Consider the following 25,113-nt stretch of genomic DNA (forward strand, 5'->3'; position numbering starts at 1 on the left):
ATACTCACATCTTGCCACAACTGTATTCTTCAGAGGTCCTGATTCTGCATGCTTCTTGGGATTGAGAGAGAGAGAGAAAAATAGCATACTTATGGGGTTTAATCACCCTGGTTCTCTAACCTCTCAAATCTTACTAATATGGTAGTGTATTGCTAGGTCGGTGACACCTGTATTTTTTCAGCAGTCTCGTCAACAAGAACGCACCAATTATTTTATTGTAATGTTTCACTCTCTGCCGTCCTTGAATAATACAATTTAAATAATTAAAACAAAATTACTTATTTCTTTTGTATTATATTGGGTTTGATTCACTAGAAGCCTAAGAACTGTGCTGGGGAAGACTTGCCAGAATTAGTGGCCACCTACCTCTTCTGGCCACAAATTTGTCAGCTCAGCAAAATATTGTCTGACATCTTCTCTACCCTTGTGCTCCCTGTTGCTTGCAGTGCAATCTTGACTGCCTCTTGAAATTATTTTTATTTGGAAATTTGTATAAAATTACCATAGTAAGCATTAATATTAAAAATGTAACTTGCTTCAAAACATTTCTTAAAAATCAATGTCAGTGTTAGATATTTCATGATTATTTATGTAGCAACCACAGTCTGCGAGGAGATTTTTCAAACTGATAAAAGACAAGCCTGCAATGTAACCAGGGTACAGCCTAAATATATAACAGGCAAGGGTGAGGACAGGACAGTGACTGTGCAGTGATACAAGCAATCATATCAAAGTGCCATGATTTGAACATTTTATTTTTAAAAATAAACTTCCAATCATAGAATCATAGAATATCAGGGTTGGAAGGGACCCCAGGAGGTCATCTAGTCCAACCCCCTGCTCAAAGCAGGACCAATCTCCAACTAAATCAATGGGGCATAGGGAATGCTTGAGGAGTTGTCCTTGGAGAGGTGCCTTTTGAAGAGAAAAGGAGGAGAAAGTGGAGCCATGACAGACTGTGTCAAAAAGGAGGTTCCAGGAATATGGGGCAGCATGGGAAGAGTCAGTAATGGGAGTGGAATCACTGTCTTTACATTCTCCTCTGGAGTATTGTGGTTCTAGTTCAGATATGAGTATTACTGAGATATCCAGCTTGTTAAAAGCATATTTCAAGCTGAAAAGCACCTGAAGACTGCAGGCTGCAAACTATTCAGTAGGTGGTGCTAAAATCTGATTTAACTTTATGGCTAGCTGTCCAGATGCTGCAGTGGACAGAAACACAGTCTACATCTCCAGCAGGCAACATATTTTCATATGCTCCTCTCAGTAACGAGCTGGACACAATGATGCACACTGTGATTACTTCAAGGCTGGTCTACTACAGAAAGCAGAAACCACATAGAAGCGGCAACTTATCTAAAGCTTAGTGGCTCATTTCCTAAGACAAACAACTGGACAAAACCACACCACATTAGTATTCTACATGCTACTTTGCCTCTCACTGAGTTCTGGATCTAATTCAGGAGCCTCGTTCTGATCTTCAAAGATCTCCATGTGTTATGGCTTGGCTTCCTGAAACATAGCTTCTCCCTCTGCATCCCTTCAAAAATATTACTCTCAAAAAGATGGTGGTAAGAGTATCCAGTACGAATGTTTGAAGTAATCATTTCCATTCTTTCCAGTACTCATGATTTGGTTTGTAGTCTTCTCATAGTTATATTACTTACTTTACTGTAGCACCCTTAAATAACTTATTTAATTTGTTTTACCTGGAAATAGCATTTCTGGAATTAAACTCTCCGTAAGTGAGATAGGTATGCTACCCTTCATTTAGGACCAGCATTTAGGACCATGGACTTAATGGCAAATATGGGCTGATGGGTGGGAAGATAACTTCTTGTTCTTTATTATACCCCTTTGTGCAAGGATATTGATACCACACATTTCTGAAACTTGCCTTAGAGATTTCTTGTAGGACTTATTCTTCTGTCCTAGGACATTGGGAGCCAGAGTGACAGAGATGCTATAATAGGTTTAAGTATTTTTTTTTCATGAAGATGAGGCTATACACACAATGACCACCCTATCTGTTGTGGCTGTTTACCACCTCTTCAGCTCTGAAACTTAGTATGCAGATATAATGTTTTCAGATATTGGATATTCATAGGCAGTTATTATTCTGGAGTATCTAACTAGTTTGATGATGTTTTCTTGTATTTTTTAAGATGTGTAAATACAACTTAAAATTTTTCTTTTGAAAACCAGCACAAGGAAATCCAGTACACCCTAGCACCACACCAACATCATGTCAAATATGTAGAATTTATTTTATGACAACAATTTCACTTGACATAAAGAGAAATGCATATTTCCTAATTTCTTCTTTATTTTTCATTCTTTACAATTCTTTTTTCCTCGCCATGTTCAGTTATACTGAAGATTTTCTCAGGAAAATCAGTTTTACATAAATATTGTTCTTTCAATTTCAAGTTGACTCTTACTTTTTTGACACCCCCCATATTTTGAGAATTTTGGTGAATATCAGCACTCATGAAAATGAGGGTCTGCACACATACAAGTTTCATAGGCCAGGCAGTCTGTTAGCAGTTTGCCAAGGTTCACAATCAGGTACACCCAACACAAAAGTGGGATAAAATCCGCTTTTGTGACATGCATGCAACTACTAAAGTAGAAATAAGTGTAAAAATATAACTTCTTCACATACTCCCTACTACTGCTTTTGTCTTAGGGTCTCTTCTGTGCAGAGACTATTGCTTGTGATGTATAGGGTGGTGGTTTGGTGATACAGCAGCTTTTCAACGGACAACTGGATTGAATTCATCAAACAAAGTTCCACATGATTTGAACCCAGATTTCCAAAAATGAAAAGTTACCTGCTTTAGTTAAGAGAAAACTTTCTCTCCCCCTTTGGAATGATGTAGTTTCCAGCAGAGTGTATTGGCTGTAAAAGAAACAGAGCACAAATCTAGGACTGTACAGCATTTTGGGTCTCAGGTAGATTTCAGTTTTCATTTTGGTATAGTGTTTTTTGGATTTTGAATACTGATAAATTCCTACACAAATCTTTGTGTGTGTGGGTGGGGGGAGTGTTTCTCATAATACAGACTTTTTGTTTTAGACTCCGATATCTGGTTCTTGCTCTAGAAATCAAAGACGACAAGGATATTGCAGAAAAGCTAAATGATGTACTTCCATCAGCTTTCACAACAGACGACCACTGGGTGCTGGAACAATTTGTATAGAAGGGTGCTGAGAGCCACTGAACCAAAGTGTAAACTCTGTATATGATGAAAACCACTTTTCGCTAGGCGGTGCTGCAGCACCCCCAGGACCACTAGTTCCAGCACCTATGTACCGCAGAGTTACACTTTATAGTAATAAAGATGTTTCAGAGATTTAAGGTGTCAGAAGTGCTATTGGAAGTGCTGACCCTCATTTGTGACTCAGCAGTAAGTCACCAGGACCAGATATTATTAAACCAAGAGTTCTGAAGGAATTCAAAAATTAAGCAAATGGGCTGCAAATATGTAATTTATCATTAAAATAAACTACTGCAGGTAGCCACTGCTTTACCTATTTTATAAAAGTCAGAATTGGTAGAGTTGTTCTAGGAGATTATAGCCTAGTGTACCTTACTTAAATATCAGGTAAATGAGCTGAAATTTTTTTTAAAAGCCCTATAAAATGCCTAGCTGAGCCTACATCTGGCTGGAGGCAGACAAGAAAAGGACATTTTCCTCCCATTAAATGTTTACCATTCAAGTTGCTCAAAGCAGAAGTCCAGATCAGTCAGCTTCAGGACCTGTATAATAAAAGATAGACTTTTGTGGCAAGCTCAGGCCCTAAAATCCTCTGTACATCACTCCCCCTCCTTGTAGCAATGCTTGATAAGGTATTTATATGAGATTTTCACTCAGAGTAATAAAATAGGCTAAGATAATTTTACTTTTTACCACAATACTGTTAGAGTGATATTTTTGTCTAAATATTGCTCTATATTGGCACCTCAAGGCAGCCAACTTCTCCATCAGTTTCTTTGGCTGTCCTCCAGGAACTTCTCCCCCAGAATGCTAAACTAAGAAGTTATCTTGCTAGTGTTGCTTTGGCTGCATCCCCATGAGAGGCCACACACATTTTTCTTATATCTCTCTATATAAAGAGAGATAGAGACCGATAAAAGACCATCTGCAATCTCATTGGCAATAAACAGGTTTGTACTGTTGAGCTACCAATGTCACAACAGTTTATTCAGTCAATTTTTTATTAATAATCTATACTTGAGTATGGTCAGATCATATTATTTAATCTAAACATGAAGGGCCAGATTCAATCCAGGGTCACTATCAACCCTGGTGGGGAGGTCCTGGAAAATAAAGTCTGTGAGGAGGATGATTGACTCAACTCCTCTTCTGCCTGGGAAAGCAGGTGAAGGGTTAAGAGTTGGAAAGGAAGGGGTAGTAATTTGGAAAAGTAACACAAGGTAAACCACATTACTTTCTGCTGTAAAAAGTAATCAGTTTATCCATCAAAATTATAGTATACATAAGGAACTCTTAATGATAATCTGTTACATGTAATCAAATTACTTTTTAGAGTAATTTATTATTGTAGTCCCTTTATGTTCCCAGACGATCCATATATAAACATGTTTATATATAAATATATAAAAACACACAGATTCAAAACATAAAAACAAAGTAGTACATCCCCACTTCACACTCACAGAAACTCTGGGTGCCCCCATCCACTGTCCACATATTCACAACCAGAGCTGCCATTCTCCCCTCCATGCCCGTCATCCTAAAGAATGCTGGGTGAAACTCTGGTCTCACTGAAGTCAATAGCAAAACTTCCATTAATTACAATGGGGCCAGGGTTTCATCCCATCTTTTTTCATGCTTAATGCTATTTAAAATCAAACAACCTATTGCTTATAAAAATGGCTGTAAATATTTTGCCATTTAACTTTCTGTAAAACAATATGATTAACTTACTATCTGCCTTGTTTTTCATTATCTCTTTTCCTTCACATGTCTTTTATCCCTTTCTTTCCCCTCTGATTAACTTTTCTCCTGCTTCTAATCCCTGCCTCCCTGTTCTTTCCTATCTTGCACTAGCTCCAAACCTCTCTGTCCCATTCTATTCCATTCCCTCCCCTCTTTGCCTCTCCTTTCACTGTAGTCTCCCTTCTGAGGTTTTCTTGCCCTGGGTCCTTTGCTCCCCACTCCTGTTTCTTCTTGCTCTTCCTCTCCTCATCTCCCAGGCAGCTCCTGCTTTCCTCCTCCTTCAACCCACCAGAATCCTTTCTTCCCCTGGTTTCTCCTCCTCCCTCCCTCTCCCCCCAACCCACTATCTGCAACTATCTTTCTTCTCCCCATCTCTTCCATTCCCTCCCAAATGAGGGTGTCTCCCTCGCAGGCCCCTAGGCTAGTTCTCCCCTTCCCCAACAATTTCCTTTCCCATTTCTGGGGTTCACTCTCCTCCTGGTTCTCTCCCTGCTCCCCCCGCCCCAAACAGCACTCTCAGATGTTCAGCTCCCTCCAAGGATCCTGAGCAGTCCCACAGCCCTCCTGGAGGATCCTGACTGTGGGAAGTGGCTGCTCCTCAGTGTCTCCACTTCTTCCCTTCCCACCCCCAAACCCCGCAGGAAGAGAGTCAGAGAAGAGGTGGGCAGCCACAGAGTGGAGTCTTCAGCTGGCTCCTCGCAGGAGGAAGCAGCCACACAGCTCCCTCTTGGAGAGGTAGGAAGTGCATAATTTACAATCCCAGCTCAGAGGAATTTGGGGAGCAACATCCTCTGTTATCTCCCTGTATTAATAGGCCCAGTCAAAACTCCTTTCTGAAAATGCCCTGCTTTCAGCTTCTTCACAATTAGACCCTGGGGTTGCCACTTCAAGCACCTCAACTTAGTGCATTTCCACTATCAGGGTGTCTATAGAAGACTGACAGTTCCTGAGGTGAGCCAGGATTCAAGGCACGTCAGGCTTTATAGGGCAATGCCACTAGTTGGACCCAATAATACAATGGAAGATAAAATAACTCTATGTTAGGGCCACTTTTATTTTTGTTTTTAAAAGTTAATGCAATAGGGATCAATAAAGTCATGACTGTAATCTCAGAATGGAGTCTGCTCCCACAACACAATTTTTAAAGTGTATGAAGCTTGAAACTTGAATTACTTGACTTGCTGCCTTAACTACACTCCTAAGACTATTAACAAAAAAGTAATCAAACCCTGAAAAAGTCTCATGGGAGTAGGAATAAAACCATTCCTTTCCATTCTCTGCATCACACAGGACCACATTAAAAGGTTAGAGGCCCACTTATTCACCTTACAGATGCCAGTACAGTACAAGCAAGCAGGTGGCCATCTGTATGAATCTGGCCATCTGTATGACTATTTACCTGATTTCAGCCCAAAGGTTTTAAATCTTGGCCCTGATTATACTTCTTCATGCATAAGCCTTGGCACACATTATAGCCGCTACCAAAGTGCATTCTGTCACCCCTATGGGAGACAGGGTACTGTAAATCTCATCAAACAGTATCTTCTCTTCACAAAACAGCCGTTTTTATAGGGAAATAGAAAATTCCTTATAATTGGTTATCTCCTATTACCAAAAGATTTCATGTTCCTAGGATAATTCTACTTTTAATTTTAAAAAGACTATCTTCTTTCTTCATCCTTTAACAATTTTTCTAATTGCAGTGACGTCTATTGGCTAATGAGGTTACCTGTACCTCATTCACTGGTGCTATCACATGAGAAATGTAATTGCTACTGTTGATCCAATTACTATTTAGCGCCACTGCCTATAAAATCTGCTGCAATAAACTGATTCTTGGTCTTCTTGATTGATACTTAAAAGGCAGCTCTTTTGCTTTCACTGCTCAGGTGAAGGAGAAAGAAAAGGAAGGATGTTGTGTTCTATTTTAGTGAGCCCATAATTAATACATCAAGGGCCAAACTCTTCTTGTATTGAAGTCAATGACAAAAGTCTGATTCCAGTAAGAGCAGAATTGGATCCTTAGACATATTGAAAATGGAAAACTGCAGTGACTGCTTCTAATAGGATGGGCATTACAATTAATTTTCAAATCACTTGTTAAAAATACATCTCAAAATTTCAATAGCCCCATCCCCATGAATATGGTTAGAATCAGAATCACGAAAGATGGAAAAGGCCTACTAGAAAATTTAATAATCTTTACAGCTTAGTTACAGCTCTCTTCATCTGATATTTCCAAACTGTTATCGGACTTGGCACCCAGTCCTGCTCCCTTTGGAGCAGGGGTGACATTTGCTAGAGTTTCCCCCACACACACTTTTCATAGCTCCTCACCAGCTAGCAGTGTGGTGTCCCGTGGGGGCCATTATGGGGTGGGTCAGGTGTTGGCACCCAGTCACTGCGTTGTCAGTGCTGCTCTCCTCTCCCCACCAGCTGGACAGGAAGCAGCAGTGGCAGGCTGCCTGGAGCTGAGCGCAGAGTGAACCAGGCCCCAATCCCTGTTCTGGGCTGGCTATCGGTGAGACACCACTCAGCATGAGACAGTGAGTGGCATTGCAGCTTGGAATGTGGGTTGCAGCACCACTCAAATTTGTCCCGGACCCCCCTCCTTCAAGCCAGCTGGGAAGGGGCTCCTCTGGAGGGGCCTATTTAAAAAGTGGTGGAACAATGGCCCCTTGGCCCACCCCTACCTCTGGTGCCTGCCTGCCCTCCGGGATAACACCGGCACCATCTCCCTGCCCCTCTGTTGTCCCAGGGATGGGACTAGTCCACTAACCCCATGGCCAGCCATGACCTCATCAAGGAGGTGGAAGCGGGGATGCTGACACAACTTTGACCCCTGCTTCACCCCAGAATTGTTCTGACACGATGCCCCTGCTTTGGAGTTTTACCATTGGCTTCAATGGGAGCAAGATTGTGTGACATGTAGGAAGCGGAGCTCCGTGAATTAAAAGCATTAGTGAGCTGGACACTTTGGGTGTATAAAGCCTACTGAAATCAATGAAAAGACTCACTGATGTCAATGCACTCTGGATCAGGGCCTCTCAAAGTTGTATGATAGGTACTATTAATTATTGTTTTTCTGCTGTTTGTATATTTCCACACATTTTCTATACTATAATCTTACAACACTTCTGAAAGTCTTCTGAATCACTTTCATACTGAGTTATCTTTTCTGCTTCTATGGGAATAAAATGCTTTCACTAGAGTGAGTACAGAATTGTGTTTTCGTAACATTTTACACCCACTTAGGATGGGCAAAATTGGGCCCCAAAGTTTTAAAATGATTTTGTGCACTAGGGCCCACTTCCACAGTCTTTACTCATGTGGCATAACACCTTTCTCCCTGAAAAGTCCCATCTATGTGGCAAAAGTGAGTCTAAATTATCAGGTAACTTGTTAATGGAGTGACATTTAATTTTTTGTATTTGAGCCATTTTTTCTTTTTTTAACGTTTAGAGTAGAAAAAGTTTATACATAATCCTTCTGTAGTTTTTCATTGAGCTATCACAAACTCTCACTCCAGGGTCACATGATGCATCACAGCAGCCAAGCAGAGATTCTCTGAGCTCCCAAATGAATCCTTTTTTTAATGCCCAATAGAAATGCTAAGTTTTGCTCCCCAATCAATTACCCTCCATAAATAGCTTTCTAGGACTTCTATGGAATCCTTTTGGAACATTAAGGCAAGTCCAATATGTCTGATATCAAAACTGTGAATTATGAAAGTAGAATCAGGTCAGGAAGACAGTCAAGATGGTAGAGCCATGCAGTCTGCAAAACTCAGTGATCTTACCATCAAAATCAAGAAGGTATCTTTAAATTTGGCCACTATCATGGAAAGTACACTTTCAGAAAGCACCACTTGAATCACCTCTAACTGCAATGAACACCTTTCTGCAGACCCTAGGAATGCAACACTACTTTCTGAGAGAGTAAAGCTGAAGATTTTGAATACAGGAGCTGCTGATCCAAGCAGCAGAAATCCCACATCCACTAACTGTTTTAAATGAATCCACAGACTACTGGGTCTAGAGAGAAAAGGGACTAAGTTAAAAATAGATACAGCCCATTGGACACAGGGCTGCAAGAGACAGCTTTTACTCTGACCCACAATTATTCACCTACGTAATTTTAAAGGACAGCACTTTTATCATGCTGCCATGGAAAAAGAGCTCTTACTTAAATAAGGAAAAGCTATTATTGCTGCAGTGGTAGACAACTGCATTAAAGCCAGTAAAAAAACTACATAGACCTCTTATACGCAGTGAACCTATGGCTCCTTAAAGGAACACAGCTTTGATGTTTAATAATCCCAAAGAAGAAACTCAGAAATTTGTAAATTCAAGAGCAGAAAACCTTAACGCAAAATAAGCTTTAAGGCACTTTTTGTGTTATATATAATGCTGGTGTGTAATAAAATGGCAATTAAATGAAAGATATTTAAGTAATTCTTTTTTCCCCTCATTATTTCATATGGAATATGCTTAGCTTCAATGTTAGTTCATCAGAACATCTCCTTTAACAATTTTATCACAACCTAATCTTGATGACCCAAGCTGAGAGTAGTCTATGCTTTCTAGATAGTCTATAGACTATGAACTAATTGAGGGGGCCTATTTATATTCTTTTCAAGTAGATTCACTCCCTGAATTTATCAATATCCATTTATTTCTTTAGAGTAATGTTATTCCCAACTATCTGGCTTTATGCCAGACAAAACTACAAATCATAATATTCTGTGAACACTAAACATCATTCATCATATTAAATGAACCAATGAAAGTTGCCTACTTCTAGCCTCAGATGCAGAGGATATTTGATAAGGTTTCTTTTTTGTAGTTATTAGAGACATTTCACTTTGGACATCTATTAAAACAGTGGTCAAACTGTTCTACAATTCTCCACATCCTTTCCTTTATTTAAATAGCCTCTATCCAATGCCTCACAGTCTTAGAAGCATACAGTGCCATATTATCATAATGGTAAATAGACCAAGTCAGAGACTTTGCTCTTAGACACATCCAGTGAGAGTCTCTCTAACTATTTTCCATGCTGACAATCCCCTGAGGGATTTAGATAGCTAGGAGTAAAAATCTCACGCAATTTCAAAAAACTAATAATGCTAAATCTGTAAACCCTTTTATATTCCCTACATCAAAGGCCTGCAGCGATGTCACAGTTTACCATTATTTATGTTTGGGAGAGACAGCCTGACAAAAATCAATGCTCTTTCGCAAGTCTTGTATTTTCTGCAAGTCCCTCCTAGTACTTCTATCTATGTGATTTAAAAAGAGAACTAAACAGATTATGCAGCAACTTTATATAGTATGGTAAAATACCAAGAATCATCTTATTCAGGCTCCAATGATAAAAACCAAAAGTAGGTATTAGTCTCTCCAGTTGGAAAATCTGTAACTGGGAAGCTGTAATTCAATATGACCCTAAGCTAAAACCACTACAATCAGTGCAAAAGTTCCCATTGACTTCAATGGCTTTTAGATCAGACCCCCTATGTTTAGAACTGGTTACATTTTATAGAAATTCAGAACAACAGCCCCATGTGACAAAGTGTCATATTACTCTCCTTTTACATTTTCCAGCTTGATGTGTGGTGAAGATATTTTATTCCCCTCAGGAAATCAGTCAATGTCCTATGTCAGGGACACACTTTGGGAATACTGCGAGAGCAGGAGAAGGAAGAATATCAATCAAATACCTTAGAGCAGTGCCAAAATATTCACTGACTTCCTAGATATGCAGAATATGCCAGAATACTGTTGAACATTGGAGACTTTTTCCAGAGCACAAGACTATTGAACTTTGAACAGCTCAGAATGAAATTTGATCTACCTTGTTAGGATTTCAATGTATAACTATAATTCACCGTTTTCTAGACTAGATTACTGAGGGGAAAACTCCAAAACTGGAGCAGAACTGATCTGAGGAAACATTGAGAAGGTGGTCTAACCAAAATGAGTTCTTTTCTTGACTGTACAATTTTTTCCACTCAAGACAGAACAGGGACTTAAGAACTTAAAATCCCTCTTCGGTATAATCATTAGCAGAAAGCACTCCTCTGGAGCCTCAGTTTACAACATTCACAAGGGATGCAGAACTTTCAGCTACATAGACTTCTATTGTCTTTCAACTCTGATCAAAATTAATTCAGATCTATACCTAAGAGGCTCCAAATAGAGCTTGTTGGAAACCGGGAAACATTTTCATGAAGATTTGTGAATTTTTCCTCCTTTTATTCTTTGGAATTAAATATTTTTTCACTCAGATTTAGCTTGGAATGTGATTATCAATCAGCCTCGCTCAATACACTTCTTATGGAGATGCCATTACATCATCTGATTTTGGGCACTGGTCTACCATTTCATACATTCCAAGCTGGCAATTGATTTATTATTTAATCTTTTGTAATACATTCTGGAAAATGACCCATGGGACCAAATCTCTGACACAGAGTACTGAATATGATGTTGATGGCTGGCAATAATCTTTTCCCAAATCTAATGAGTATAATCAACAAAATCCATCTTATGGATGTGGCAACATGAAATATGAACTTATTTTTACTTAAAAACAAAACAATTAATAGTAATGAATAAAGGTTATATACATTCTGGATGTATATATAAAGTATCCTCAGACTTAACTGTCAACAGAATACTACTGTAGACTCTGGACGTACAGGTACCACATTTATACTGAAGAAAATCAATCTGTTGCCCAAAATATTATTGGTAGAGCTTGTTGAGAAAACATAAGTATATTTCTTGAAAAATTTCAAATTAAATTTCATTTCTTTCCATTTCATTAAATTTTTCCATTTTTAAAATTAAAGAATCATTTTGGTAAAAAAAAAAACACTTTAAAAAGCAAAGACTTTTTCCTGCAAAAAGGGGAAAAATTAAAAAGTGAGAGAAAGTGCTTTTTCTTGTTAAAACAAAACAAATTTAAAAAAATAATTTTTAATTTGCAAATTTTTCACTGGAACTTTTTCATAATTTTTTGGTAGAAATGTTTGAAAAGGCATTTTCTACAGAAAAAAGTTAAATTGAAAAGTTTTTCAACCAGCTCTAAATATTAACATGTGGACTTTCATTTTTTAAATTAAAGTTGATTACATGGATATAAAGAAAGTTTATCATTTAGAGTTTATTGTATTCGTTTATTTAATTTGTAAAAATTAAAACATAAAATTAAGCATTTGGACTATAAGTCTTGCAGGAAAGGGATAGTTTCTTTTCTATGCTGCACACAAAACCAGTGGTGAGCTGAAGCCACCGGTTTGCGCCGGTTCGCGTGAACCGGTTGTAAAATTTTGAAGCAGTTTTAGAACCGGTTCTTAACCTGCTTCCCTGCAGGGGGCACTGAGGCTTTGATGGGCTCTGGCTGGGAAGTGATGTAATTCCTCCTCTGGCTGCTGGGGGTGCTGCGCTGCGGGAGCCACGTGTGCTACCACCTGGCCCTGGCACGAGCCCTGTTGTTGCTGCTACTCCCCTGGCCCTGGGGCTCCCACTGCTGCCTAGTGGGTTCCCGGCTGCTCTGCTGGGCCTGGGCTGCGTCCCACTGCTGCCTGGTGGGTTCCCTGCTGCTTTCCCCGTGAGCACCCACCACCCTGCCCGCAGCCAGCTCCTGTCTCCAGCCACCCCCATACCCCCTGCCCGCAACCAGCCCCTGCTGCACCCCCTGCCCTGTATCCAGCCAACCCCTGCTGCACACATCCCCTGTCCTGCCTGCACCAGCCCCTGCCGCACCCCCTGCCTGCAGCCAGCTCCTGCCGCACACACCCCCTGCCCTGCCTGCAGCCACCCCCTATCTCCAGCCACCCCAACACCCCCTGCCTGCAGCCAGCCCCTGCCCCCCTGCCCTGCCTCGCCTCCAGCCACCCCCACATGCCCTGCCTGCAGCCAGCCCCTGTCTCCAGCCACCCCCGGCCCTGTCTGCAGCCAGCCCCTGCTGCACCCCGGCACCTCCTGCCCGCACCAGCCCCCGTCTCCAGCCACCCCTGCACCCCCTGCCCACAGCCAGCCCCCGTCTCCAGCCACCCCTGCACCCCCGGCCCGCAGCCAGCCCCCGTCTCCAGCCACCCCTGCACCTCCGGCCCGCAGCCAGCCCCCGTCTCCAGCCACCCCTGCACCCCTTGCCCGCAGCCAGCCCCTGTCTCCAGCCACCCCCTGCCTTGCCCGCACCAGCCCGTCTCCAGCCACTCCCTACCCTGCCCGCACCAGCCCCTGCCGCACCCCCTGCCCTGCCCGCAGCCACCCCTGCACCCTCTGCCTGCAGCCATCCCCTATCTCCAGCCACCCCCCTGCCTTGCCCGCACCAGCCCATCTCCAGCCACTCCCTGCCCTGCCCGCACCAGCCCCTGCCGCACACCCTGCCTGCAGCCAGCCCCTGCCGCATGCCCTGCCTGCAGCCAGCCCGTCTCCAGCCACCCCTGCACCCCTTGCCTGCAGCCAGCCCCTGCTGCACCCCCTGCCCTGTATCCAGCCAACCCCTGCCGCACGCACCCTCTGCCCTGCCCGCAGCCAGCCCCTGCTGCATGCCCTGCCCGCAGCCAGCCCGTCTCCAGCCACCCCCACACCCGCTGCCTGCAGCCAGCCTCTGCTGCACCCCCTGCCCTGCCCGCACCAGCCCCTGCCCTGCCCTCAGCCAGCCCGTTTCCAGCCAGCCCTGCACTCCCCTGCCCTGCCTGCAGCTAGCCCCTACCTCCAGTCAGCCCCTGTCCTGTCTTCAGCCAGCCCCACACTCCCTTGCCTCCAGCCAACCCCACACCCTCCTGTCTTCAGCCAGCTCCGCACCCCCTGCCCTGCCCGCAGCCAGCCCTGCACCCCTTGCCTCCAGCTAGCCCTGCCCCACGCCCCTGTCTGCAGGTGGCCCCACGTCTACTGATGCCCTGCAGTTCCCAGGGCAGTAACCCTGCACACCTGCCTCAATGAGGGGGGCAGGGAGCAGCTGGGACCCACACATGTGCACACCCTAGGGTGACCAGGCAGCAAGTGTGAAAAATCAGGACGGGGTGGGGGGTAATAGGAGCCTATATAAGAAAAAGACCCAAAAATCATGACTGTCCCTATAAAATCGGGACATCTGGTCACCCTAGCACACCCCCAGGGAGTGGCGGGGACCCACACATGTGAAACGGAGCTCATTTCTAGTTCAGGCCCATTTTTTTAAAAAAGAACTTTAGGCAGGGTTAACATACATCCGTATTTTCCCGGACAGGTCAGGCTTTTTGGTTTTTAAATCGCCGTCCGGGAGGAATTTTTAAATTTTAAAAATTCCTCCCGGGAAAATACGGATGTATGGTAACCCTGTTGGTACAAAAAATACACACTGGGGCACATCCCTTAAATCAGAACTTTTTATAGGGAACCAGTTGTTAAGATTTTGGCGGCTCATCACTGCAACCCAACGTAATGGCTAATATCTGGCTCTTCCTTGAGTCTTCCATGAAGGAAGCCATGGGTCAGCAGACTGACAACAGCTTAAACAGAACTCTGCCTCTGAGGAGAGGTGCCGAGGAATCTTATAGATGGAGTACATCTTTGAAAGTGGGGGAGGTGGGCCAACCTCTGACAGACCACTGACAAGAGACAGCCCCCAGGAGAAGTACTGTCCATTTATGAAAAAAATAAAAAGTAGGAAAGAATGTAAGGAAGTAAGAGTTACTTGCTAATTCTGCTTTTCTCCCTCCCTCCCCCACTCCCTATAAAACAACAACAAAGGCAGGAAAGCCAGACCTGCCACAAATTTTCATTCTTGTCACCATTTAAAATTTATATGAAAAAAGGGTTATGTTAACAGTGTGCTAATATTTATATTATGTAATATTTGGTATTCGAAGACTTGCTGGGAAATCTTTCTGTGCTCTTTGACTTTAGTATTTCAATAGGTATTTTGTTTTGCTGCATGATCATTTGGGAGATAAAACTCAATTATGCTGTCTGTCATTTCTGCTTCCATCATGCTTTATATTCTCTTCATTACCATATTCTCCCTCCGGAGCGTTCTCTTACAATAAATGACACAGCCATAAAAAAAGTTCTAAAGAAACACCCCCCCCCATTAACTAATATAAAATTTTTGCAAGAAGTCATAGGACAATTTTTCTTAAACTGCAGAAGACTCGGCAACTAGGAGCAGGGCCGGCTCCAGGCACCAGCAAAACAAGCAGGTGCTTGGGGCCGCACATTTCTAGGGGCGGCATTCCGCCGCCGGCCATGCGGCCCCTAGAACTGTGCCCCCGCCGCCCCCTCTGCACCGCTTCTCCCCCTTCCTCCCAGGCTTGCCGCGCGCCAAACAGGTGTTTCAGGCGGGGCAAGCCTCGCAGGGAGGGGGAAGAAGCTGAGCGGCGGCGCGCCCGGGGGAGGTGGCGGCGGCGGTGGAGCGGAGGTGAGCCGTGGCGGGGAGCGGTTCCTCTACCCCCCACCTCCGCTCCGCCTGCTCCCCTGAACGCGCCGCCGCTCCCCCGCCTGAGCGGGAGGGGGGAGAAGCGGAGCGGCGCCGCGTGCAGGGGAGCAGGCGGAGCGGAGGGGAGCTAGGGCGGCGGGGGAGGGAACTGTAGGAAGCAATGGGGGGGGGGGGGAGGAGGAGAATGCAGCACGCACGGGGGAGGAGGCGGGACCGGGGATTTGGGGAAGGGGCAGAGTTGGGGCGGAGCCAGGGGGCACGGGGAAAACTGGGGGTGGGCAAACATTTGTTTGCTTGGGGCGGCAAAAATCCTAGAGCCGGCCCTGCGGAGGAGAAGTTCTTAGCAATTAAGGATCGTAGGCAGTCATACGTAAGTAAAAAATCATAGGGTTAGAAACAACTTGGTTTTCTGGTGTTACTAACAGCAATTTATTGATAACGCCTATATTATTGTAATACTCTTACATTTCACCATTTCTGGTTTTTACCCTTTGCACTTTGCTGAATTTGGCCTTATCACGTTGGGGATTAAAGTCAAAACCACAAGCAGAAAAAAAATTCCAACACTTTAGTATTTGTCCTTCCCAAAACTGTTGTTGTCCACTATCCTTTGAACAAGGAGAAGTTTATGAATGATCACACTTCATATTTCCTTGTAGTTTTGATAAAAAATAGGAAACAGAATTCTGAAAGTAGTTCAGGACATACCAGATTTTAAATACAAACAACAAAGAAGGTACTATGAATAGTTTAAACAATGATCCTAACTCCACTGTCAAAAAGCTTTCATTTTTGATCCAGGCCACTCTAAAATGGTGCTCCCACCAACCTGCAATTGCCTCCCCACTTATCTATTCCATATGATCCACCCCCCTTCTGCCAATTCCCAGCCTCACACATTCTGCAGTGCCACAGATCCATTCTGCCTAAACATACCTGGTACATTTCAGCAGTATAACAGGCAAATTCCACCTTCATAAAGAATTTGGCACATTCTGCAGCAAACAAGTTAAAAACAGTGGCAGTGATAGGACAATTCATGAAGAGTGTCCATAGTGGGAAGGGAGCACTTTACATACCCAGGATACAGCACACTCACGATTTTCCCTTTTAATTGACTGCCCATTGTTTATAGATGGACATGTAGGACTTATTACACCTGTGGTGTACTTCTGTGTACAGAGTAATGCAGGTGCTCCTACAGCACAGCAGTCCACAACTATTGATCTGGGTAAGGAGCTCCTGTCTCTCAGAAATCAAATGAGTACTGTGTGACAGGGGTTGCCATAGAACTTATAAGCATGACATTTTTATAGAATAGTACAGAAAAAAAGCATGGAATTCCTTTGCCACTTATGGATGTGCATATTACAGATGTTTCACTACTTTTAAAAACTGAAAATGTATATTTCATTCACAGTCTCAAAAGAACATTCTTTCCATTACGTGTCCTTTTAACCACCAGACAGATTTATAAGAATACAATGAAAACAGTATACAGGTTTTTTTAAGTGAATCGAAGCCAGTCAGAAGACAAACTATTCTAAATCTATATGTTTACTAAATTAGGTAGATAAAACATTTTGATATATAGATTAATTATGTAGAAAGGCAATTGTTTGTATGACAGACAATAGAAAATGTAAGTGTAGCGTGTGCTTGGCCTAGCTGCCTTTTTGGCTGTTATAAATTGTTTCTGAAGTGTGTCTCACTATTTTCATCCAACATTGTTCTTGCAGCAGAGATCATGTGTGCTCCTGCATGCGATTTCCCCTCTCTCCTGAGAGAGGAGAATGTGCCGCAGTGTACTTTTCTTGAGTTACACTGCAGTATGATCTGTTTTCTTATGCAGGCAGTATGATAGGTCTGTGTTTCATGCTGCAACAGCTCTCACTTGATAGCGGAGAGAGACAGAAATATGAAATAAGCAAAGATGACCGCACACTGGATCACAGCAATAAAACTTAGCTGTGTCTAAGGAAATAGATCAACACATTTGCACCATCCCCTCACTGAAAATTATGTTAATAATGCAGAGGTTTGCCAGCCATTAGGTATTTCTGTACTGTAGCTATGTCAGCAGGTTCTCCTAGTATACTGGAAAGCTAGATAATCCTTTCTGAGTGCGTTTTGGGACCTCAATTTAGTAATTTTCTAGGCCCACAACAACCAATAAACCAGCATCTTTGCTAGGCAGTTTTTAACGGTACGTTATATTATTTTTGCCTTGCTGATATCTAATCTAGGACAGCAGGTACTTGTGTACTGTTATTTTAGAAGGTGGGGGGTCTATTCTTGTACTGATGCACAAGGTAGCTAACTCCTATTAATACAAACAGAAGTTATGTTTGTAATTCCCTAGCTCATTTTAATAGACCTCCTAAAGCTGTATTTTTGCAATCTCAAATGAGTCTGGCAGCTTCTTACCATTGCAGTGTCAGCACTACATGAGAGCACATGCTGATGTAGAACCTAAGCCCATGAATTGCTGGTCCAGAGGCAAAAGTGCTAACAAAAAAGCTACACTGACATATCAAGAGATACAGTCGTCACATTCCAGCATCATCTGAAATTACTTAAGTGGAAAAACAAACTAGGAAAACTGTAAATTATATAGAAATCTATAAAATATTTTCCATTATTATTTTTATCATTTATTTCATGTACTAATTCCTTAGTTGCCTAAATCTTAAAGAGCAGCCATAATATTGTAATGAATGGCCTTGAGTTTGTGCCCTCTATTGGATGGAATCAGAATTGCTGAACTATTTGTCATAGGCTCTACACTGGTATCAGCTACTGGAGATCCTCCTTTAGCACAAGCATACGGTGCGTGCTATAGGGCACAATGGTGTTACTAATAACCACAAATAAATGCAAGTGTGTGCTAGCATGTTACAGTAGGAAATACACTGTAAAAAAGGGAACTATCATTCCAGTGTTGTCTTAAGAAAACAATATAGTGTAGGTCATATACATTGAACAAAGAGTGCATCCAACACTGTAACCAAAAACTGTGCACAGTTTTGTTTGTTTGGAACCTGCAATCAATGCACTGCATAGCTGAGGTTTTTAGTTACTTATAGTTGGAATGTATAGTTAAACATTTTTTATAATGGAATAAGTATCTATTCTTACTATGATACAGAATTTTAAAGCAAATTAAATGTGGGGGAAAAAACTGAAAGTCCTTTTAGGTATTGAGTATTTGAACAGTTGTTGTCTTTGTTAATTTGAGCTAATGAGTCAACAAGCAACAACAACAAAAAAACATTTTGAAAATGTTAATCAAGTAACTTAAATCTTAGCTCTAATTATTTGAAACTCATTTCTCTGCAAGGTCAACAAATGATAAACCTCCAACCCATTATGTTAAAGAAGAGATAAAGAGTAGATGATTAAAAAAAAAACACTAAGATTGAATCTTCCCTCTCTCAGGATATTGTGTTTCCGTCCATGTATTTAAACACCATGAGCTTCTGTGTCTTGCACAGTACCCAAGTACACTGTCAATAAAAACTACTGATGGTTTTCAGAGCAGCCTTAGGCTCCATGAAAGTTGTAAATGTCTAAAATAATTATGCAAAGAACAAATATAATTTAACATTTGTTATTTTTATGGCAATTGAATGCTTTATTTTCATAATTATTTTTTTTTGTTTTTCCTTAACAGTGAATCTAATGTTTTTGTGGAAGATGCTATGTAAGAACATGAGAACGGCCTTACTGCGTCAGACCAAAGGTCCATCTAGCCCAGTATCCAGTCTACCAACAATGGGCAATGCCAGGTGCCCCAGAGGGAATGAACAGAACAGGTAATCACCAAGTGATCCATCCCCTGTTGCCCATTTCCAGCTTCTGGCAAACAGAGGCTAGGGACACCATCCCTCTCCATCCTGACTAATAGCAATTGATGGACCTAGTCTCCATGAACTGATCTAGTTCCTTTTTGAACCCTGTTACAGACATTTTCACAACATCCTCTGGCAAGGAGTTTCACAGGTTGACTGAGTTGTGTGAAAAAAATACTGCCTTTTGTTTTAAACCTGCTACCTATTAATTTCATTTGGTGACCCTTAGTTCTTGTGTTATGAAAAGGTGTAAATAACACTTCCTTATTTACTTTCTCCACACCAGTCATGATTTTTAGACCTCTATGATATCCCCCCTTAGTTCTCTCTTTTCCAAGCTGAAAAGTCCAAGTCTTATTAATCTCTCCTAATATGGCAGCCATTCCATACACCTAATAATTTTTGTTGCCCTTTTCTGAACATTTTCCAAGTCCAATATATCTTTTTTGAGATAGGGCGAACATATCTGCACGCAGTATTCAAGATGTGGGCATATTATGGATTTATATGGAGGCAATATGATATTTTCTGTCTTATTATCTATCCCTTTCTTAATGGTTCCCAATATTCCATTTTTTTGACTGCCACTGCACATTGAGCGTATGTTTTCAGAGAACTAGCCACAGTGACTCCCAAGATCTCTTTCTTGAGTGGTAACAGCCAATTTAGACCCCATCATTTTCTATGTATCATTGGGATTATGTTTTCCAATGTGCATTACTTTGCATTTATCAACATTGAATTTCATCTGCCATTTCGTTGCCTAGTCACCTAGGTTTGTGAGATCCTTTTGTAGCTCTTCGCAGTCTGCCTGGGACTTAACTATCTTGAGTAGTTTTGTATCATCAGCAAATTTTCCCACCTCACTGTTTACCCATTTTTCCAGTTCATTTATGAATATGTTGAATAGGACTGGTCCCAGTACAGACGTCTGGGGGACACCACTATTTACCGCTCTCCATTCTGAAAACTGACCATTTATATATAGATAGTGTTGGAGGCTGGAATCCTCTAAGTTCACAGAATGTGTCAAGCATGGGCATCAGCAGTACAAAAGTCCCCACACTGCACCAGTACCTCAGGCTTAATCTAGAGCAATGGTCCCCAACCCTTCTGTGGGAATAGCACATTCATATTTCCAACAGACTGTGGCGGGTGCCAAACACCCCGCTGCCGAAATACTGGCATTTCGGTGGGCAGTTCTCAGGTGGCTGCGCTCGGCGGTGGCATTTTGGCGGCGTGGTGTCCTGCGGGCCCACACAACTGCCTCGGTGGGTGCTATTGCACCCACAGGCACTGCGTTGGGGACCCCTGATCTAGAGGAACCTGTGAGGATAAAATGGTAATTAAAGTCACCATGCCCATTTAATTCTTGGACCACCTGCTACAACACCCTGAACAAGTGCCTCTTATTGTTGTGTTGCAATGCTGTTTACTAAAAATTGAACTGAAATCACTAATTCTTTCCCATAATTTAAAAAATAATCAGATGGTAACAAGTTTCTATCAATACTGACTTGAGTCATAATGTAACTTGTGGTCTAAGGGTCAAAGACCCCTTTGCCCCATCACTAAAGCCATTCCCCTTTAATTTTAATAGCAACCCGTTTATTATTGTGTATTAATTTTATATAATAAACACAGATTGAACAAGTACATATGATAAAAATGTAATCTTTATTCTTTTGTCTGGTTAGTAATGTATTTATGGGAAAACATTTTCCGGCATGCAGTTCACCAATACACTACACATCAATATTTTTAGTAAAAGAAAGAGTCTATGTTTAACTCCACCTTGTGTAAGAAAGAAAAACACCCTGATGTGATGCATTATACAAGTTCACTACTTTGTTCTTGTGAAAAAAGATTGTGGATCCCATATAATATTTTGAACAGTTCTAGTGCATCATGAATCAACAAGAACAACCGTCTATATAAACAGACAATTGGAAAGATCAAGGATTCTATGAATAAGACTACCTTGAAACTTCAGATGCAAGCAGCGCTAGAAATTCAACAAATTTCTCCATTCTTTTTCCACATACCAAAACCAACCTACTCAGGAGGCAAATGAACTCTGGTCCCCATTTTATTTAAAATTATTTCATATTAAAATATGTTCAAGTATAATAATAAGCAGAAGCGTACAACTACCCATTGACTTCTTCATATCTTAAATTTCTTAATGAAAAAGAAGTAGGAATAGAAATGAACAAAAAAGTGACTGACAACAACTTGAGGATAACTGTAGCTGCTTATAGGTACAAAATGCTGAAAAATAAAGTGATTTTTAAAAATAACGTAGTTTTTTATAAAACTGTTTTCTAACCCCACATTTTCAACAAGTTAAGCAGTTTACATGTCCTGTATAGTCCAATTATACACCGCATGATATTGATTAATTTTTTAAAATTAAAATTAAAGAAAAATAATCTCTTAAATAGCAGCAAACTGTTGCTTACTGAGATGAGGAATGACGTCTGGTTGAACAATTTGTTTCACTTTTCCACTGACACATGGCTTCCCATATTAGATTTCTGAACTTTGGAAGGCGTAAGATACAGCAACAAGGCGTAAGATACAGATAAACATGCATCAGTGACAATCTTCAAATTATTTATAATAGTACAGAATATATCATATTATCTGTTGAAAGTTTGCAAACTTGACTTATTAAGGTAGATATTTAATATAATAAATACTGTGGTCAGGTCATTATTTGCTTGCTCAAATATGTACCACTGTGTCAAACAACGATTTAAATATGAAAAGCCATTTGATTGACAATTACAATGTCAACCTTGCTGACAACAGATGACATTTAAAAAATACTGTAGGATAAAGCAGAATAACTACACCTATTTGGACATTTCACTGTTTAGGGAAGAATAATTTCATAGCAGAACACTTGACAAAAACACATGGGGACCAAATTCTTCCCTGATTTACACCTCCCCTGCCACGTCTCCCCTGTACAACCCTAATAGGGTTGGGTTGTGGGCATGAGGTATAAATCAAGGCAGTATTTGTCCCAAGGGTTCTTAACGTTACCATTGATCTGCACGTTACCCCCTTTATCTTAAATGGCTTTTACTCACATGAATAAGAGAAGTAGAGACAGAATGTAGCTCCAGACCTTAGAAGAAAATATGGAATGCACTGTTGAAGTGTAATAAGTTTACATTAAAAGGCAATAAAATCAACCAACCAAACCAGAAAAATGACTGTTCCATTTTTGGGTATTCTTTTTGACTTTATATTTATGATGATTTTTCTGGATGTTTTATTTCATGATAGCTAAAATACTTCGAAATTAAGAGCCAGCCTGAAACCTGAAAGTAGATAGAACCTCTGCTGCTCTTTGTGATGTCATGTTTTTCCATGCATGAGCTATAAGTACGGCATGCCTTCATGCAAATCACTTCAATCTGAACATGAGAGAGAATCATTATCAGAGTATAACAACTCACCACATATAGACTTTAAAATGGTAGGTAAATAATTATTTTTTTAAGAAAACCAAAATAACCAAAATAAGATAACCAAATAAATAACCAAAAAGAAAAAAGTGAAATAAACGAATCAGCTCTCTGTGGCAATAACTACCCTCTTCCAAGGGCAGACTCCTCTACTGGTATTTATTGATGTCTTGTCTATATCCCCAATGGTCTTGTCATCTTTTTGTGATGGCACAGATCTGATTTAGACTTAAGGTCATGGGGCAGGGACCCTGCTTTTAAATTGGCTTGTTAAGAACCATGCACACCTTATGCCGTATAAATAGTATCTGACACTTGAATACTTGTGAAAGTGCACTTATCTCCTTTCCCCAACATAAAGGAACCACATATAACAAATCTGTGAATTAAAACAAATGACTGCACCAACAGAAATTTTAAAAGTAGGACAAATGTGGCTGTAGAAATGCACAGAATGGATATAATTACACCACTGAAGTATTTGTTGTTAACACACACGCATTTTAAGAATGATAGATTTGCACCCTTTAATGTTCTCTACAGTCTGAGTAGCAATGTTGTGACTCCTCTTCATCAGTACCAGCAGGTAATGGAAACAATCATCTCTTGGCAAGGCTGTTACCCTACAGAGTCACAGTTTGATGATGAGGGGTCACGGTCTGTCTTGATATAGGCACTGACCTTAAGGTGTAAGGGTGTGTGTGTGTTTGTGTGTCTATATATATATATATATATGTAAAAGTTGTCAGTTTGGTGTAGACCTTCTACAGGAGCCCTATTGACATAAATGTCACTTTCTCAAGCTGTAAACAATTTGTCATGAATTAAATTCTTCGTTTCCTTTTACTTTTTACTTTCCCTAGTGTCCTTATTTTTGTCTTCTTTTTCTGAATTGTCTTTTTCATATTTGTCTTTGTTTGGCTTTGTTACACTATCGTAGGAAGGTGGAGAGGTTGTGGAGGGGGTCCTATCTGTTTTTTCTGCAGCTGAGTTTTCACTTAGCTTATCCAGAGTCATATCTTCTTTGATAGGCAGACCATGCTTTTCTTTGCAATACATAAATGAAACTTTTTTCACCGTTTGCCTTAAAAGGTAATGTCTGTAAGCTCGCTGAATAACAGTAGCGGACACTTCCTCTTGTTTTCTTTTTAATGTGGTTGTAATTGGTTCATAGGAGACTTTAGAAGGATTAGCCGCCATAAAACGATCTTCCATTTGTATTCTAAGTGCATCCATCTCATCACTTTCCCCCAAAACACGCTTTGTAAAAGCAAACAAGATGTCAAGGCAGTGAATTCTGTCACCACTTACCATGGGCAGATCCATTGCAATAAGCTGAAGAGTGTTTGGTTTTGCTATAAGAAGAGGAGGATCCAAAGAGGCTGCAAAATCAAACAGTTTACTGTATTCTATAAACTGGGTTGCATCTGGATCATACTTTTCCCAAACCTCATAGAACATCTCAAAGTCATCCTCACTCAAGGGCTCGGCACTTTCTTCTGTAGCAACACTGAAGTTCTCCAAAATAACAGCAATATACATGTTTACTACAACTAGAAATGAGATGATAATATAACTGACAAAAAAGAAAATCCCGACTGAAGGGTTACCACAGTCTCCTTTAACAGAGCTTCCCGGGTGAGGTTTATTAGGATCACAGTCCGGTTCTCCACTGTTAAGAATTGGTGACAGCAAACCATCCCAACCAGCAGACGTGGTAATTTGAAATAGGCAGATCATGCTGTTGCCAAAAGTTTCAAAGTTGAACATGTCATCAATCCCAGCTTCCCTCTTAACGTAGGCAAAGTTGGACATTCCAAATATAGCATAGATAAACATGACCAGGAAAAGCAGGAGACCAATGTTAAACAAAGCAGGAAGAGACATCATCAAAGCAAAAAGCAGAGTGCGAATCCCTTTAGCTCCCTTAATGAGACGCAGGATTCGACCTATTCTGGCGAGTCGGACAACTCTGAACAAGGTGGGGGACACAAAATACTCTTCAATCACCTTGTCTAGAAACATACCTGTAAAAAAACAAAACAAAAAAGGATTGTCTATTTTATAACAATTTAAATTTTCCATATCACAGAGCATAAATGAAGACGGGCCATATCTATCCTTAGTAGAGATTCTGAATAGGGAGAGAGTCATAATGTGCATTCTTACATTTTGCATAATAGCGTCTATTAAAAGGAATTGCACAGGTACCATATTTGTTTTGGCACTTTTTATGGTGGGTTATGAAAAACAAATGGATATTAAAATTAACACTGAAGTACTAAGAAAGCCCATTTGCAGTTTCTGAGGTTGAGAATGGGAACGTACAGATTACTATAAATGCTCTCATGTATGTTTCCTGTTTACTATAGAATCAAGGGAAGT

At 41.2% G+C, this 25,113-nt stretch overlaps 2 protein-coding genes across 3 annotated transcripts in view; one reads left to right on the forward strand and one right to left on the reverse strand.

Moving 5' to 3' along the window:
- LOC311528426 (uncharacterized protein) overlaps positions 1-25,113 on the forward strand; it is a 104,619-nt gene that overhangs the window by 35,113 nt on the left and 44,393 nt on the right. For both annotated transcript variants that reach the window (XM_084643450.1, XM_084643449.1), the window contains exon 2: positions 19,072-19,213. The gene's annotated coding sequence lies outside the window, so the exon portion shown is untranslated. The remainder of the gene's footprint in view (positions 1-19,071; positions 19,214-25,113) is intronic.
- Positions 22,485-25,113, reverse strand: part of LOC311528422 (sodium channel protein type 2 subunit alpha-like) — a 202,780-nt gene continuing 200,151 nt past the window's right edge. The window contains 1 exon segment of the mRNA XM_084643439.1: positions 22,485-24,755. Coding sequence (XP_084499565.1) covers positions 23,572-24,755 — 1,184 coding nt within the window. The 3' untranslated portion in view covers positions 22,485-23,571.

This window comes from Lepidochelys olivacea, assembly GCF_965140295.1.
Source record: "Lepidochelys olivacea isolate rLepOli2 genome assembly, chromosome: 11".
NCBI lineage: Eukaryota > Metazoa > Chordata > Testudines > Cheloniidae > Lepidochelys > Lepidochelys olivacea.